Genomic DNA, 16,937 nt, shown 5'->3' with positions numbered 1-16,937 from the left:
ATAAAAAAATAGATTTTAGTGCCGGAGAGGAGAATGAAGAATCTGCTTCTCTGTCTACCTCTCTCACTCTGAGATTGTGAGGAGTGACTAAGCAGCTGGGTCATTACAATGCATAGGTGGAAAAAGCAAGGAAACGTAGCAAAACGGTACAGCAGTGACCTGAACAGAAACTGCCGTAACAAAACGGTTCGGTTCAACTACGTGTATCGTTACACCCCTAATGTCCTGTCACTGGATTCAACTCGCAACACAAAACAGTTGTGGTACCTGAGGTCAGCTTAACTATTCACACAAAAACCTGCGTATATAGACAATGACAACATGTCCAATATGGATAAAAGAAACTGAAATAAACTTGTTAAGCGTTTCTATTTAGATAGGTTTGTATACGAGTGTGTTACACACATGTGTGTGTTAAGGGGATTTTGGTGTGTTTATGATGAACTAGATTTTCTTTAAATAAGTATAATATGATGGCTGGGGTCACAAGTTCAGACGGGAAAACGGAAAGCCCAGACTGCCAAAGAATTTCAAATGATCGCAAACCTGCAGTCAAGAAACACATAGAGGCTACTCAAGCCAAGGGCCAAATCAAGATCCCTGCAAAGCCTGAGACTCACCACCTCCAGAGGCCTGCCACTAATGGAGAGCATACTCCATTTCAAAATCTCCATGGGACAGGCCAGGATGCAACAAAGCATCATCCTTTGCTTCCCTTTTGTTTTCAACTATCAGGTCTGGGATTATGAGTTTACAAACCAGAACCAAACATTTAACTATAACCACTTTTCCATTACACAGTTTTCTCACCAAATCTACTAATTTTCTTCAGTCTACGGTCCTTAACCAGGTCAGCATTGAGCAGGTGTCAACCTGGATAACTTGCTCAATTGGTCAGGATCTGTGTAGGAAAGGCTTCTTTCTACACAAACCAAGATCAGTTGCCATCTGTGTTGATATGCTGTACATGTATTATCGATCTGTGGTTGCAGGTGCCCTGGCTAGGATCCGTGTTAATAAGTCATTTTTGATTGTGTTCTTGTCTTCCCTCTATCGGGTTTTAGACAGTGATTATTGGACACTAGTCAAACTGATGGTGCTTTGGTTTAAAAGACATTTTTTCAGAAAATGAAATTGTTATACTGCAGAGACTACACTATATCAACTTCCATCGATAAACATTTAATGAAGTGACTCAAAAATGGCTAGCTGCTTCTGCTGTCACTTCAAATGACAGTCACAGACAGGTGTCTTGCTTCTCCACTGTTGTTTAGGCTAACCCTAAGTTTATGGTGCCCAATCCTTTAACCTGCCATAAGTCACCACAGGTTTCCAGGCATTCAAGTGGAAGAAAGCCTCAGACATAGACCCTGCTGAGATTTAATTCTTGGATGCTCCACTATTTTTGGCAAGAGTCAAAGCTTTCTGGTGCAAATAGAAAAATAATGCGTAGTTCAGACTCTTTTGGACTTATTTTGAGCGAGACTCAAAAGCCAAACAAAGGGATGAAATGACGTTAGTACTGTGCAGACAAAACAGTCGTCAATGCAAACAATAAAAATACATGTGAATTGTGAAAAAGTTTTAAAATACCCCTGAATGAACATGATGTAGTTACTAGGGCTGGGTTGATAAAATCGATTCATTGATCTGAATGACATCAACCCAGAGTCGGCCTCTGCAGCGTGTCTGTGTCTTGCCCATGAAGACATCAACATCTGAATTTTTGCTGAAAAGATGAATGTGCATAGTCCGAAATGTGTGAAAGGATCAAAGTATCGTTTTGGGGTTGTGTTTTGTCAGGATTAACATTGTAATACACGGAAGCTATTTTGCATATAGGCCCTTTAAGAGGCAACTGGAAGCCAAGCTTGGCGTCAAGTGTACATTTTAACTGTTATAAGAAAGAGCTCTTAACTTTATTGGATTCTAGTAACCTAAATACTTTGAGGAGTATTTAACTTCAAAAAATATCTTCCACTGCAGGAGTAGAACTAAAGGATCTAAGACAAAAAAAAAATCCCATTTGAAAAAAAAGGATGTACCTGTAGAATTTTTTTCTAAACCCCCCTAACACCAGAGCTTTGACTCCAGTGTTGACATTATTTCAACTACGTAACTCTTCAACCGTTTACGCAATCAACGCAAATCAGCTGATTCTGTTGCAAAGAAAAGCCACTTTGTGGCCTTATGCAACATTTTACAAACATAAAAGTGAATAACGGTGCATTTGAAAAGCAGCTTTTATTCGTGCCAGAGCCGCTTTTCCATGTTTATTGCATAAATGGTCAAGGATTTACGATGTGTTACAGGGTCAATAGCAATCTTTAGCAAAACTACGAGATGACAAAACTTTAAACTTTGATATGCCCAAAATAAAAAAGGTAAACATAAACTAATTAGATATTTTTTTTCTAAAAGTGAATTATTTTAGCAACTGAAGTAAAACACCTGCTAAATAACAAAATCTAAAGTATCCACCAATTAGAAAAAAAACATTTCATTAAAATTTCTTGATTTGATATGGTTTGTTTTTTAAACAATCAAATAAGAATAATTCACAAAAAAAATTATCAGTCATACATTCATACAATGACGTATCAAACTTAGGATAGTTAGATAAAAAATTAAATATTTCTTGAAAGGGAGTGGATGGAAGCAAATTTATATAATCCCACCCCGTTAACCATTTTATTACAAGATTTATCATTATCCAGCTCCCAACTTTTATGAGATAGAATTAAGAATCCTTTGGTATCAATAAAGCACATGACAAAGATGACTTACTTAAATTATTATGTAAAAAATAGACATGACTATTTTAGAAATCAACATGGCAAATGCAGATCAGTTATCTAAAATATATGCAGATTATGTTCATTATAAAAATCATGTATATGATTTAAAAAATAATACTATATCAGTAAAATAGACATAATTTTACTGATACATAACACAGCTTGCAAAAAGCTGTCTGTGTTACTATACCTTCTCAACCAAATTGAGATTAAATTCAGTTTAGTTGGCATGTCTGCACAGGTTTTTGCACTAGAATTTGGATATTTCAATTTATAAGAAGAAAACCTACATTAAAAAAAGCATTACCATAAATGTGTTACTTCAGCAGAAGATCTGACACAAATCAATAAGAAGTGCTTGTGTAGAACATTTCAGAAATTCTATATAATTAAGACTAAAACAATTTGAGATTTGTATACTTATCAGTTTGTTTTAATATTAAGATTAACTTTATACATTTAAAAGCAAAGATTCTTCTCATTATAATTTTTTTTGCTATTGTGTGTGTATGTCAAGAAATATATATGCGTTTCTAAACAACCTCAGATACTTGAGAATCAGACAAATAGAATAAACTAATATCAGATTTTATTTTATTAAGGACAGAAACAATTAAATCAAAGTTCTTTGCTAAAACAATGGAGAGAAATTGGTTGACTTCTCGTAGCAGGAGCTTTCTAACATTTTCTCCCTAAAAAGGTCAACACTGTCAAGACAGTTTGGTACCAACTGTGCAAATCTTACATGTACAAGAATGTGTCTGATGACCTGGATTAAGTTTCTATAAGACTAATGTGACCACAGGCCTAGTGTAGGCTTTTGTCAACATGTCTATATGTTATCATGCCGAATTTGAGATGTCACATTGATCATTTTAATTTTTTACATATATGGATACCAGCAGGACAAGTTTCAGGTTTCTATAGAAAATCGAAACAAAGATTGAACTGGTTCTTCCTCTATTCTTGCCCCAATTTTTTTTTTGTCACAATGGCTCAGAAATATTCTTCTACAAAAGGGGGATTGATGACAGCAAAAAAAGGTTTATAACACCTCTCTCAGATGGTGAACTTTTTGAAAAATGCTGGAGGCTGCAGAAGTCTTGTTCCCAAAAAGCTATTGACCTTTTGGCCTCAGTGAATGAATGTGTAATAATAAATCATTAGGCTACCATGTTGATTGAGGCATTTTTTCCTACTGAGAAAAAAACAAAACAAAACAAAAACAAAACTGTTATTTTGCTTTTATTTTACTGGTCCGGCCCACTAGAGATCAGACGGGTTGAATGTGGCCCCCGAACCAAAATGAGTTTGAAACCCGTGCTTTACATGGTGCCCTCAGGAAACATAATTTGGAAACAAAGCATTCCTTTTCACTGTTATGCGGATGATACGCAGTTCTATTTATCCATTGAACCTGACCAGAATGACCATATAGAGAAACTTAATGCCTGCATCAAAGACATCAAGACCTACATGACAATTAATTACCTCCGCCTAAATCCAGAAAAAACTGAGGTCATTATACTGGACACTAAAAACCTGGAAAATGCTCTGTCTGATCAGATAGTCTCCCTTGATGGCGTAAGTATAGCCTCCAATTCCACTGTAAGAAACCTAGGGGTTTTAGTTGACCAGGATTTATCATTTAAGGCTAACATATCACAGGCGTGTAAAACTGTATTTTTTCACCTGCGCAATGTAGCTAAGATCAGAAATATATTATCTAAAAGGGATGCTGAAAAACTCATCCATACGTTTGTCACATCCAGACGGGATTATTGTATTCTGTTTCATGGCTGCCATTAATTGAACAAGCGCAAAGACAATTGAGCAAGTGCATTCAGGAACTGATTGAGCAAACCTTACAACTGCGCGAGCGCTATGCTAACCAACCGACCCCGCATTTTACAACTGCACGGTTGCAATCGTAGCTAAGCGGCGCGCTTGCTGGGTTTGCGTGTAGTGTTCAGGGGGTGTGTTCGTCACTTGGGGGCGGTAACCTTTCTGGTTGACCTGATTGGCCAAAATTTGGATGTCAAATCCAGCAAGGCAGTGGGGCAGGACCATAATTTAGAGCAGGGGTGGCTACCACGCAAATCTTTCCATCCACATAAGTACTACGGTGTTGCAGCAACTTCCATCGGATTACAATGAAAAGCTCTCCATCTTCCGCTCCTCTTATGAGGATGCAGCGCCGGGGGAGTTACACCACACTTTGTGAATGGATTGTAGATGCTTGGGCTAATGTGTCTGCTTGCACTGTTCTTCGAGGTTTGGCAAAGCAGGTATCATTCATGAAGAACTGCGCTGCAACGAGACAGACTCTGACAATGACGAATGAGAGCCTGGTGTGTTTAGCCCAGCTGTTCACTTCAGATACAGAAGATGAGGAGTTTGATGGATTTTTGGATGCTGATTGATGCCTGTACAAATAAAAAATAAATCACAACCAACTCTGTTTTGCTCTCATTGCCTTTTACTATCATGCATGTTTCACCGGTATGTTTTAACGTGCCTGCGCCCAAAAACCCGGTGTGTCTTTTGTTTTTGTTATATACAGAAAAAGCACCCATGACTGAAACTGCACGCTATAATCCAGTGCGCCCTATGGTCATGAAAATATGGTTCTGTAGCTCTTTGCCTCATTTCATATTTAGTTTTTTTTCCTGCCTCTTAAACCACACTCAAATCCAACAGAGAGTATAAAAAAAGAAATAATAATAATAAGAATTATAAAATTAATTCATGTGTGTGTGGAGGGGGTATCTGACCTACAGGGTAGCCGCTGTGTTATCTCTGGCTAAGCTACATTTAATGTGTGAACTGAGAGCGGACACTTTCCTTGAAATAAACACAGGTACAATACTTGCTGTTGTATTGTAAGGAGAGGAGTTTGTTATTGGAAATAATATGGCTTTAATTGCGTGTTCGTGTGTGTATTTCTTGGCAGGTCAGTGCGCGGTGTGGCTCTTTAACTATCAGTTAAAAATTTCGTCTCTTTGTGTCAAGAGTGTTAAAAGTGTTAAAAGTATAAAAAAATGGCGGCTGTAACATGGATTAAAACGTTAACCAACGACCCAAGACCAAGGTAAAGTGCTGCAGGTTTTTCTGTGCAGTAAGTTTTTTGCATGTGAAAATCACTGTATTCGCTACATCCGCCGTTTTTTTTTTTAATTAAAGCCTCTAAAAAAGAGTGCTCTAAAAGTTCTTTAAGAAGTCTCCAGCTTGTTCAGAATGCAGCGGCAAGATTGGTAGCAGGAACCAGAAGAAGAGAACACATCACTTGTGTGTTAGCCTCACTTCACTGGCTCCCAGTTGACTGGAGAATTAAGTTCAAAAGAGTTTTTCGTTACCGAGAAGGGTCTAAGGGCAGGGATGCCCAGTTTAGTTTAGTCTGTTTAGTTTAGTTTAGCCATTACCTATTGACTTTCTATGACTTTATGTTCTTTATGATTCATGTTTATTACAAAAACTACCAGATTGAAGCCCATTGAGATGACTTTTGTTGTAATATTGGGCTAAATAAATACAATTAAATTGAAATAAACAGATTTTCAAATAAAACAAGAATTTATGTGTTTATTTAATACTTAAACAGGGACAGTGCCCATTAGGGAACATTTCTGTAAATGATCCATTTGTGATCAGATGTTCTCCAAAATAAAATGTAATCTTTCTGGAAAAGGGGAATAAAATTATTAATGTATTAACTATATGATAAGGCTCTCTGTTCAGGCTTTTTTGGGACATTGATACAATGAAGTGCTATAATGCAGTTCACCTTGTGGCCTGGCTGTTTTGGGGATCTTTTTGTGCAATTGTGCATCCCTTTTTTATTTTTGCATTGTGTTCTGCGAATTGATTGGCTGTAGACCATTGTCATTCACTCTCTTACATGCTGTATCTCTCATATGGAATGCATTCAGTTTGCCAAACTTCCATAAATCTTGGATGGCGACTGAATTTTTTATTTTCATTTTATAAAACTGGACTTGTTTTTCTACGAAGGTTTGAACTATTTAACCTGTAATTGTGTGTAGTAAGGGGTTTTACTGCATCAAAACAGCTAGATGACTACACAGCAAATTTCGTCTATTCTGGGTTATTCTTTAGAACAAAACTCCTGCAAATAACGAGGGGTCGCTGTACTTCTGATGAAGATGTCGAGAAATTATGGGAATTGATCAGTGATAAAACTCTTTTTGCACTTTTTTTTCCTGGTGCGTTTGTTTATAAAGATTGGTTGAGATGTTAGCAGACCTTGGCATGACATGTTGGACACAGTGAGTCAGGGCCTATTTACAGGACTCTCAGGATAAAGCTGCGAACATCAATAATAGAAAGGGGCGTCCTGAAATAATACTGGAAAGCACCGAAAAGCAGCTCAAGCCAAACTAAGACATTCCCCTTATTGACAACAAAAAAGGATATGCACACAGGCATGCAGTCACATAAGAGGTGGAAGACAAAAAAACTGGATAAAGAGGACTACCATGACGAAAAGAACAGAGAACTAAGGAAAAAAAACTTACTGGGCTTTTGCTCTCCATTCTCCAATCCAGCACTCACATCTGCAAATACACAAAAAACACACAAACAGATGCAATCTTATTATTTGAGTTACTAACTAAGTTGATTTAAAATACACTAGAAATAGGCCTTCGCAATAAATTGCAAATTTATCGATATCACAATTTCAAGCTGTGCAATATGGATATCGCAAAAGACGGCGAAAATCGCAACATAGGTGTAACATACCGGTACTGTTACTTTAAATGTGCTAAAACAATTTTATGGCAGTTTGAAGTGTTAAGCTAATCAAATAAATCCATTCATGCATTTGAACAATCGGATGAAGCCCTTTTATGTTAGATGTTCGCCGCCCATGTAGACTATTTTCATTCAATTAATTAAAGGTATGTTGACTCTTATTTAAATGAAACCGTTACAGTGAAATGGAAATTATATTTTTGGTTGTTTTGCAATTTGTTCATGTGTCACAAGTTATATCGTCATTACAATATTGATCACTATTATTGCAAGTTTTCCTCATAATCGTGCAGCCCCTAACTAGTAAACACCATCCCTAGACTGTCAGGCTTTTTAAAGGGTATGGCAAGGTAGCTGTGTGTCAGTTTCTGTTAGCACCTTACAGGCCAGACACAGTCAGGCTGAGCCAGCATGTTTTTACTGTGTGCTGTCAGGACAGAGGATGATGATGATGTGTCTTTTGAGTGCTGAACTTTCTAATGCCCACATTAGTCGGACACGCACAAAATGCAGCACTTCGTGGACCGAGCCTGTGATAGCCTCTTCAATCTGACTACAAAGCACAAGGAACCCCAATCAGAACTTTGTGAATGTGTTTCCCTCTAACCAAAAAGTACAGTTCACACCATAGACTCCATAGACTATATAGCTGGACCCAGCAAGTGTGACGTCATCCATTGACAATGGCTTACTTCTGGATCCAACCAAATGATGTCAAAAAAGCTATTTTTTTTTTTTTTGGCAATATGGACACTGCCATAATGGAACCTGATGACGTCAGTAAGCATTGATTGGTCTGAGTCAAAATTTTTATGGTAAGCATTTGCGCCAATCACAATTAGAAGCTTGTTCCAAGTCCACACCCCTACCATAAAAGGTGGGCTTGGGAGAACCTATCAATCAAATGTTTTGAACATTTGACGTGAGACCACATACTTTTATTGAGGCATCTGATCAGTTTACAATTTGAATAACTCGCAATTAGGAAAAAAAATATTAGGATTAGCAAGCACAAAAAAGGTATTAGCACAGAATGGTAGTTCTGTTAAATAGAATGACTGAGTTGGAGGTGTTTATTTCTCTATAGAAGTCCATGAGATTTTGACTTCTTGAACCAGCAGGAACGTCCTGTTAGGAATACAAGGGGGAAGGGATCAGTCAGTCCTATTTCTGCCACCACGTTGCACACAAAACTTTCTAAGTTGCACACAAAACTTTCTAAGTTGCAGGTGAAAATATTAAATTTGCCTTTCAATAATTTATTATTCTGCTTTGATATATTTTTTTTGCTTAAAAAAATTTTTTTTGCCCTCAAAAACTATTTTTTTGCTTTCCAAAACGTTTGCAAAACACATGTTTTCGCGTGCGTTGTGTCAAATCTCGCTTTTGTCCTATCTTTGATTTTGCTGACCACTATGAGCTCGACTTAGCGTGATATGAGTGCCACTGGCATCGCCAAAAAGAAATTCGCATGCGTTGTGTGTCATCTCACTTTTTTCCTATCTTTGATTTTGCTCAATTAAGTTTCAGTTTGACGTGACCAAGCTGCTATCAAACAGCTGCTAATTGGTCCAGATTCTAACCAATCAGGTGTCTCTGTCTCATATTGACGGTACTCTGAGGCAGACATGGACTTTGGACTTTTTGTCGGTTCTGTTCGTACGGGGTTCTGCCGTTTTCAACCATTCTGGCCCGTTTCTCTCAGAGTAAAACCCAGAAGGAGCAGCAAAGCAGCTAAAATCAAACCGAGTTTTGTATTTATTTATGTCAGTGTAGTGTCCAACGTGTTTAAAACGTCTGCAGCAGAAAAGAAAAACGTCCGAGCTCCGACTCCGTCCAGCCGGAAGAAGTTAAACTTTTTAAGATTTGTATCTGAAGTATTGTTTTATTTTAATCAATAATTGTTGAAATTTTAAGAGAAAATATCATTTTTTATGACTAATATTTTTTAATTTTGGACAAACGCTCACAAGTTCTAAAACATGAGACACTGTGAAAATGAACATAAAAGTTAAAAATGCTTTTTCTGTTAAATACATTGAGTCTACTGTAGTGAGCCATCATTCTATTTCTTATTACTGCTGTTCATCTGATCCCAAACACGTGTGCAGCATAAAATATAATATTGTTATGTTTTAACGAACAGACCTTAAAGAAAATCACACTTTTCACTAATAATTTGCTCTGCGGGATTCACAGATCACACACAGGCCTGTTAATTTAATGTCAGCAGATAAGCTTTACAGTTTCAGGAGATCCTCAGCCATAAATTCACAGATCTGACTAAATAAAAATAAACGAATGCTAAAAAAAAAAAAAAAGAAAGTATTATGAATTATTAAAAAAATGAAAACGTCTTCATCCAAAAAGACAAAAATTAGGGTAAAAAGAACTGGTTCAGCCTCTGAGCCTCGGGAGCAGACACCATGTTAGATTCATATGGCAATTTTATTGGTTAGAATCTGGACCAATCAGCAGCTGTTTGATGGCAGCTTGGTCACGTCAAACCGAAACTTAACTCAGCAAAGATAGGAAAAAAGTGAGATGACACACAAGGCATGCAAATTTCTTTTTGCCGATGCCAGTGGCAGTCATATCACGCTAAGTCGCGCTCAAAGTAGTCAGCAAAATCAAAGATAGGACAAAAGCGAGATTTGTACGGTGGCCCAGAAGGGTCACAACACAACACATTAACTTTACACACAACACATTAACTTTACACACAACACATTAACTCACAACACAACACATTAACTCACAACACAACAACTCACAACACAACACATTAACTCACAACACAACAACTCACAACACAACACAATAACTCACAACACAACACATTAACTCACAACACAATAACTCACAACACAACACATTAACTCACAACACAATAACTCACAACACAACACATTAACTCACAACACAACACATTAACTCACAACACAACACATTAACTCATGGCCCATAAGGGTCACAACACAACACATTAACTTACCTCACAACACATTAACTCACAACGGTAGTAAAGCAGCAATTGAAGTGCTTTTATTCTGAAATTTCCACTGGGCTGAGCGGCTAACTACCTAACAGAAAGTAACGTCACAGTGAGCTGTGGAGGGAGCATGATTTTTCTACAAGAAAAGCTAGCAGCAGTGTTGCCAGATTGGGCGGTTTTGGTTCTAAATTTGCGGGCAAAAATGGCTTTGGCCGGGTTCGCATAATTTGGGCGGTTTTAAGGTCGGTTCGGCGGGTTTATTTTCCCCTCATGAATATATAATAGCGGACTACGTGAGGCTGTGTGGCTGTTGAACTTCTATGTACTGAAGCTCAGTAAACGCACCAGGCAGAGACGCTTAACGGGCTCTGTCATCTAACCTGTTGTTGGGGGTGTGCGACACCCCGCCTCTTAGAAATTGTGTTCTTTAAAGCCTGACACTGCGGCTGCGTGTAGGAGGAGATACCAGCTAAAGTTATGGTCCGATCGCTACATGGATCGGTGTCTGTGTTTATCAATCCTTTTATTATTAGTCTGAACTATCTTTTATTTTGAAAAATCATCGGATCTGCTGCTAAATCAGTCCAGTAGGGGGAAAAAACTCAACGAAAGCTGTGTATTCTTCTTTCTCCTGATCTAATAAAAGGAGGACAGTATTGAATATTTCTTCAGCGGACCGGCCTTCTTTCATTCATTTTCTTAACCCGCTCTATCCCCGCTGTATGCGGCTCTTTCTTCCGTGAGCAAGGCCGGAGCGCGCCGACCATCGTGTCAACCCATGATGACCGTATTTTGCGCTGTCTGTGTTGGATACACTGGAGGAGCGCGGGGGGAAACAACTCTCAGCTGCAGAGGATGTGAACAGGTAGAGAGGAAAAGCAGGTAGTGAGGCGGGGGAGGGGCTTTGGCTTCAAACTCTGTCAGAGAGATGCAAACACGGCGTCAGATTTAGATGCAGCTTTCACTGCAGAAGTTGAAGCAGAGACTTTCTCTGGGATGATCTCATGATCTCAAACATGGAAACATGATTACCAAGTAGAACTCTTCAAAATACTAAACCCCATCTCTCCACATTCTTGGTGTTTAGTGTTGCGGAGTGGGTGTGGGTGTGTGCGCGCGTGTGTGTGTGTGTGTGTGTGTTGGGGACCGCACGTGCCTGTGTGAGAGGAAGGAGCGGAAGAAAGGAGATGAGAGGAGCGCCCGTGCAGCGACAGAGAGGGGTGTGAGAGCGGAGGGAGGAGTTTGCGTTCATATTGTGTGTGTTTAGAGGAAGGAGAACCGTAATAAAGAGAAAGTTTCTGGCAACACTGCTGCTAGCTGCTACTTAACAAAAATCATGCTCCCTCCACAGCTCACTGTGACGTTACTTTCTGTTAGGTAGTTAGCCGCTCAAATTTCAGAATAAAAGCACTTCAATTGCTGCTTTACTTCCGTTGTGAGTTAAAGTGTGGTGAGGTAAGTTAATGTGTTGTGTTGTGACCCTTCTGGGCCATGAGTTAATGTGTTGTGAGTTAATGTGTTGTGTTGTGATTTAATGTGTTGTGAGTTATTGTGTTGTGTTGTGAGTTAATGTGTTGTGTTGTGATTTAATGTGTTGTGAGTTATTGTGTTGTGTTGTGAGTTATTGTGTTGTGAGTTAATGTGTTGTGTTGTGAGTTAATGTGTTGTGTTGTGAGTTAATGTGTTGTGAGTTAATGTGTTGTGTTGTGAGTTAATGTGTTGTGTGTAAAGTTAATGTGTTGTGTTGTGACCCTTCTGGGCCACCGTAGATTTGACACAACACACGCAAAAACACGTCTTTTGCAAACACAAAAAACGTTTTTGAAAGCAAAAAAAAATATCAAAGCAGAATAATAAATTATTGAAAAGCAAATATTTAATATTTTCACCCGCAACTTAGAAAGTTTTGTGTGCAACATGGTGGCAGAAATATCACTCCATATACTCATATACCATATATCATCAATTGTTCACACTCAAAAAAAGAAAAAAAGCAATACTAGATTTTTGCAAAGAATTAATATGCTAATGTTTTTGTTGATACCATTATCCACTATTTAATCATTTACTTACTGGAAGGAGCATTGACAAATTCTTCCTATTTAAATTTAGAATCTTTGGGTGTATTTAGACTGTACACAATTGATTTGCTTAAAGTGAACTAGAGTTTGTTTACCCCGTTATCCCAGTCCAAAATGTCAGTCTAAAATCAACTGGACCCTGGTCCAGGAACAGAAACCGCTCTCAGATGCAGTTTTTGTGGTGGTCTTGGTCCGTTTGAAGGTTCAGGACCCCATCCAGACCAAATTAAGCGGACTGGGTCCGGCCCAACAGATTTTTCCAGTTGAATACACCTATAGATAAACTTGATTCATCAATGCTGCTGTACAAGCTTTTCCAGCAAGTCTTTGATTGACAACAGTCTATGGCTAATCAGTAAGCAGAATACAGTGCGCTGTTAAAAAAGAAAAATCAATATATGAAACTGCAAGACCAAGAAAGGTTATACCGAGGGGATCTGGGGAAAATTATCTTTTAATGCACATGCTTTTAATTATCCGATATTGTGTTGATATTATCATACATACTGTACATGTGATCTAATCTTCAGGCTCTCATGAATTACCAATCTCTGCCTAAATAGACCAAAAAGCAGCTCTTGTTCAAGTTTCCACTACATCCAAGCGACAGCCTAGCATGCTGTCAGTAGCAGGCACAGACACGTAAAAGCCTGCACCCGCACGCTGCCGGGGTATGATTTATTAATGTTCACACAGACAGGAAAAACAGGAAAAGATATGCAGACATCACAAGCGTGTCTTAAACTGTGTGTACACCACAAAATAATGTGGGATAGAAAATCAAATGTCTCCACTGTCTCGCTGTTCTGCTGACTGAGAAAACCAGAGTCTGTCTAGCTCTTGTGCTGCTTGGCACTCTGTGTGTCAGCATGTCTGCGATCATCCGAATGCATGCGGCATGTCACAGTTGATCACTGCCAAAGCCACCCACAGTCCGTCCTGCAGCTGGGTGTCACTGATGAATGCCCACACAGCCTGACTGTCAGAGCAAACTGTCTGGGTAACAATAACAGGCCTGAGAGCTGAGTCATCCCTGGTTAACTGTCGCTTCCTTTCATTTGATCCGTCTGCGCTCCAAACCCTTGATCCTAGCCATACCTCTCCGGTGACCCAACACAGCGACTTAGAGAGACCACTCTTTCACTGTGGATACCCGAGTGAATGATCGGGATAGCATCAACATTAAGCTTTTACAGGAATCCTCCAGTGCCAGACTTGATCAGACTGCTGCCAACATCTGTAGGCATACATTAAACTGCTTTGGCTGGTGACATGTTGATGATGTCATCAGTGTATGAAGTCCTAAACCAACATATGAGGAGAATACCATTGTTCTCCTCCTAAACTTTATGATTTTCTTCTTATTTTCATTGAGATTCTTATTTTTTCCTCAGAATAATCCGGGTCGGCAAGTCATCAAAATGGGTCACAGCGAGACGGAAGTACCGCTGGGGGTGGCCGTCATTCAGACTCAGCTCCACCAGTAGATGGTGGACCTCACCGTACTGGGAGAGTCTTTAAATGATCTCATGGTGACGTACTTACTAACACCTCTGTAAAGCTCTCTGAAATAAATACACATGATCTCTTAGCTTCTCTTAGTTTGAATTGTATCACCAAATACAGTATTTCTTCTTCCATAGAAGTGCATCAAAAAAAAATGCAAATGCATCGTGTAGTTACCTTCCATATTATTTTACTAATAAAATATAAAAAGTAAAGGCAGAGTAAAAAAGATAACAACAAAAATATAAACCATGTTTAGGGTCACAGTCCAATTACTATGACACCCCCCATTGTTACCATAGACACTGCTTTGCTATCAATGTTTTCAACTGTCCAGGCCTTGGTGCACCAGCAATAGTTATGCAATGACTCACGTCTGTCCTGCTAGTCTCTAACTGAAGATCTTTCTGAAACCATGACCATGTCTCCAACACAACCTGTAAGCAAAGAAGACCTTCCAGAGTGACTCGAGAAGATCTGTGAAATAAAGCTTGACGGCAGAACGTGTTTCTCAGTTGAATAGAGTTCTGTCATATCCACATCCCACTCATTTTGGATGTTCAAGGCTTTGACCGCTACTCTGCATGTCTCCCAGCTATTGTTGTCCCTACAGCTGAATGACAACTGAGAAGATCCACCATGGCAGCCAGTGTCCAGCAGTGCCAACTAGCATAAGTCATGTAAGAACAGCTGCAGCTAAGGTTGCAGAACAGACTCTGTCCTGTTTGGGTTTTGATAGTAGATAACACCTAATCCATGGTTCTTTATCACAGACTCTGTGATGGCAGCATACCCTGCCACACCCACAAACAACATGGCGGTAACCTCCCTTCAGCATTGCACACTTTCTTTTTAATTTTATTATTTCAGATTCTCTATTCTTGAATAAATGCACACATTTCTTTGAGTTAAAATATACATTCATCATCTATTTTCAATAATTTCTAGCACATGTACACTTGTTTAGTTTACTTATTTTGGTTTGTTTAATTAATGTCACCTATTTTTGAGTTGCCAGTGCTGAGGGTGCTACCGGTCGCTACGGGTGTGGCTGAGGTTCTGCTCCTGGAGCTGTGCTGTGAGGACTGGCAAAGGAGGAGCTCAAGTCTTCACAGCCTTTAAATACTCCAGCCAGGCAATTAGGAAGGCACCATCTACTGAAGCCTCCAGGGGAGAAACCAATGGACCTATTTAATGTTTATTTGCTTTGCTTCTGTTGGTCATTATTCATTTTGTTCAGCTTTTGATGTTTTTCTCTTCCACTAGGAGACCAAGTGTTGTGTTTAGTCTTGTCTTTATAGTCCTTGTTAAATGTCTTTTGTAGTCATGTTAGTTCCCCCCATGTTTCTCAAGTGGTCTGATCAGCCACTATATATGTTCCCCTGTTGTGTCTTTGGGTAGGTCAGTTTGTTTCTGTTACTTGGTCTGTTCAGTTGGTTAAGTTTAAGTTATTGCCTGAGTTAATTATGTTTCTGTTGACCTCTTTTAAGGGCCCAGTTTGTTCATCTTTTTACATTTTTTGAGAAAAATTAAAACTTTCATTTTTGATAAACTTCTGTTGTCCTCATTGGCCGCTCGATCCATCACAGACTCAAAAAGACATTTTGATTAGTTTGATTTAAAGCTGCAAAAAGTAATGTGTTGTAATATTGACAGATGGGATTTGCTGAGCTAGTTTCTCCATCCAACCACAGTGAAGTTTTGATAAAGTGCATTTAGTCAAGAGGGATGAGAGTCTCATTGTTCTCACCTGCCGTGTTGTCATCGTTGTCCAACAAGGGGATAAAGTCTGTCTTTCCCACCGTTTCCTTCACCTGATCGACAAAGGTTTCCGCTTCCAGCTTAGCCACAAAGTCCTGATTCACCTGGCTCTCTTGGCCCAACTGAGGAACACTGTCCGTTAGCGCGTCGCTCAGGCTAAGGTCCAACTCAGCCATGACTGCAACAGAAGACAAGGAGGGAAGAGTCAGCACCTCGCAAATCTAAATCCTGCAAGTGGGGGAAATAATAAAACATAAATACTTAGTTGTTAGCAGGGCTCGACATAGCCATTTGTCCGCTGGCCCGGTCCTGTTTTTCGAGCAGTGCGGACCACAAGACTTTACTTTTCACTTGTCCGCTCGGGCCACTAAAATATCTAACGGTTTATATATTCACCTTTTTCAATAAAGTAAATTTTGCGAAAACGTGTAGATTTACCTCGTCTTCATAATTTAGTTTTTCTGCTAGTCCTGTGTTCAGACTTCAAGGGTTTCTATGGGAAACCTTTGATCACTTCTCCTTCTCTCCCGCCTGCGCGCGCGCGGCTTTCACTGCCGAGCACCACGCGGCACGCGCTCACTACTTTTTTTTTCAAACTTTATTAAATGTAACAATTCAATACAAAACAATGTTAAACAGCAACAACGAAGGCACAAGCCAGTGGGTTATTATTACATTTGATTATAAATCCGACACCGTCACTGAAGAGAGACTGAAGCATGTCAGAGATGTGGAAGACATGGCAGGAATAGATAGGAAAATGTTGGATGGAGTAGTGGGTATAATTAGTAGTATGGACAGCAAGATATTTAATGAATGCATTGAAGATGAAACTGTATCCACTAAGCTTTAAGCTGAATGTCAAAGAATCAAAGGCAACTCCAAATACCTGAATCTCAGACTCAAATGCAGTAGAATGTTAAACTACTTAATTTTGTTTTTCTTTACAACACTGTAAGCAGTAAGTATTTCTAGTTCGCTGAATGATCTCAGTTAGACCTGCACAATATGAGGAAAACTCGC

The 16,937-nt window shown here is 39.1% G+C and overlaps 1 protein-coding gene across 16 annotated transcripts in view; it reads right to left on the bottom strand.

The window, feature by feature from the left end:
* Positions 1–16,937, bottom strand: part of LOC101173180 (uncharacterized) — a 200,672-nt gene that overhangs the window by 121,335 nt on the left and 62,400 nt on the right. For 15 of the 16 annotated variants that reach the window (XM_023950293.2, XM_023950294.2, XM_078938285.1 and 12 more), the window contains exons 2-3: positions 15,904–16,092; positions 7,334–7,372 (exon numbers count right to left, since the gene is read on the bottom strand). In XM_023950293.2, coding sequence (XP_023806061.1) covers positions 7,334–7,372; positions 15,904–16,090 — 226 coding nt within the window. In that variant the 5' untranslated portion in view covers positions 16,091–16,092. Of the gene's footprint in view, positions 1–7,333; positions 7,373–15,903; positions 16,093–16,937 lie in introns of those variants that run through there. The other variant, XM_023950298.2, reaches the window with a different exon arrangement.

Source organism: Oryzias latipes, chromosome 20 (genome assembly GCF_053564925.1).
Source record: "Oryzias latipes strain Hd-rR chromosome 20, Olatipes_Hd-rR_3.1".
Lineage (NCBI taxonomy): Eukaryota > Metazoa > Chordata > Actinopteri > Beloniformes > Adrianichthyidae > Oryzias > Oryzias latipes.
Note: the sequence above shows the minus strand (reverse complement) of the source record. Positions and strands in the feature narration are given on the sequence as shown.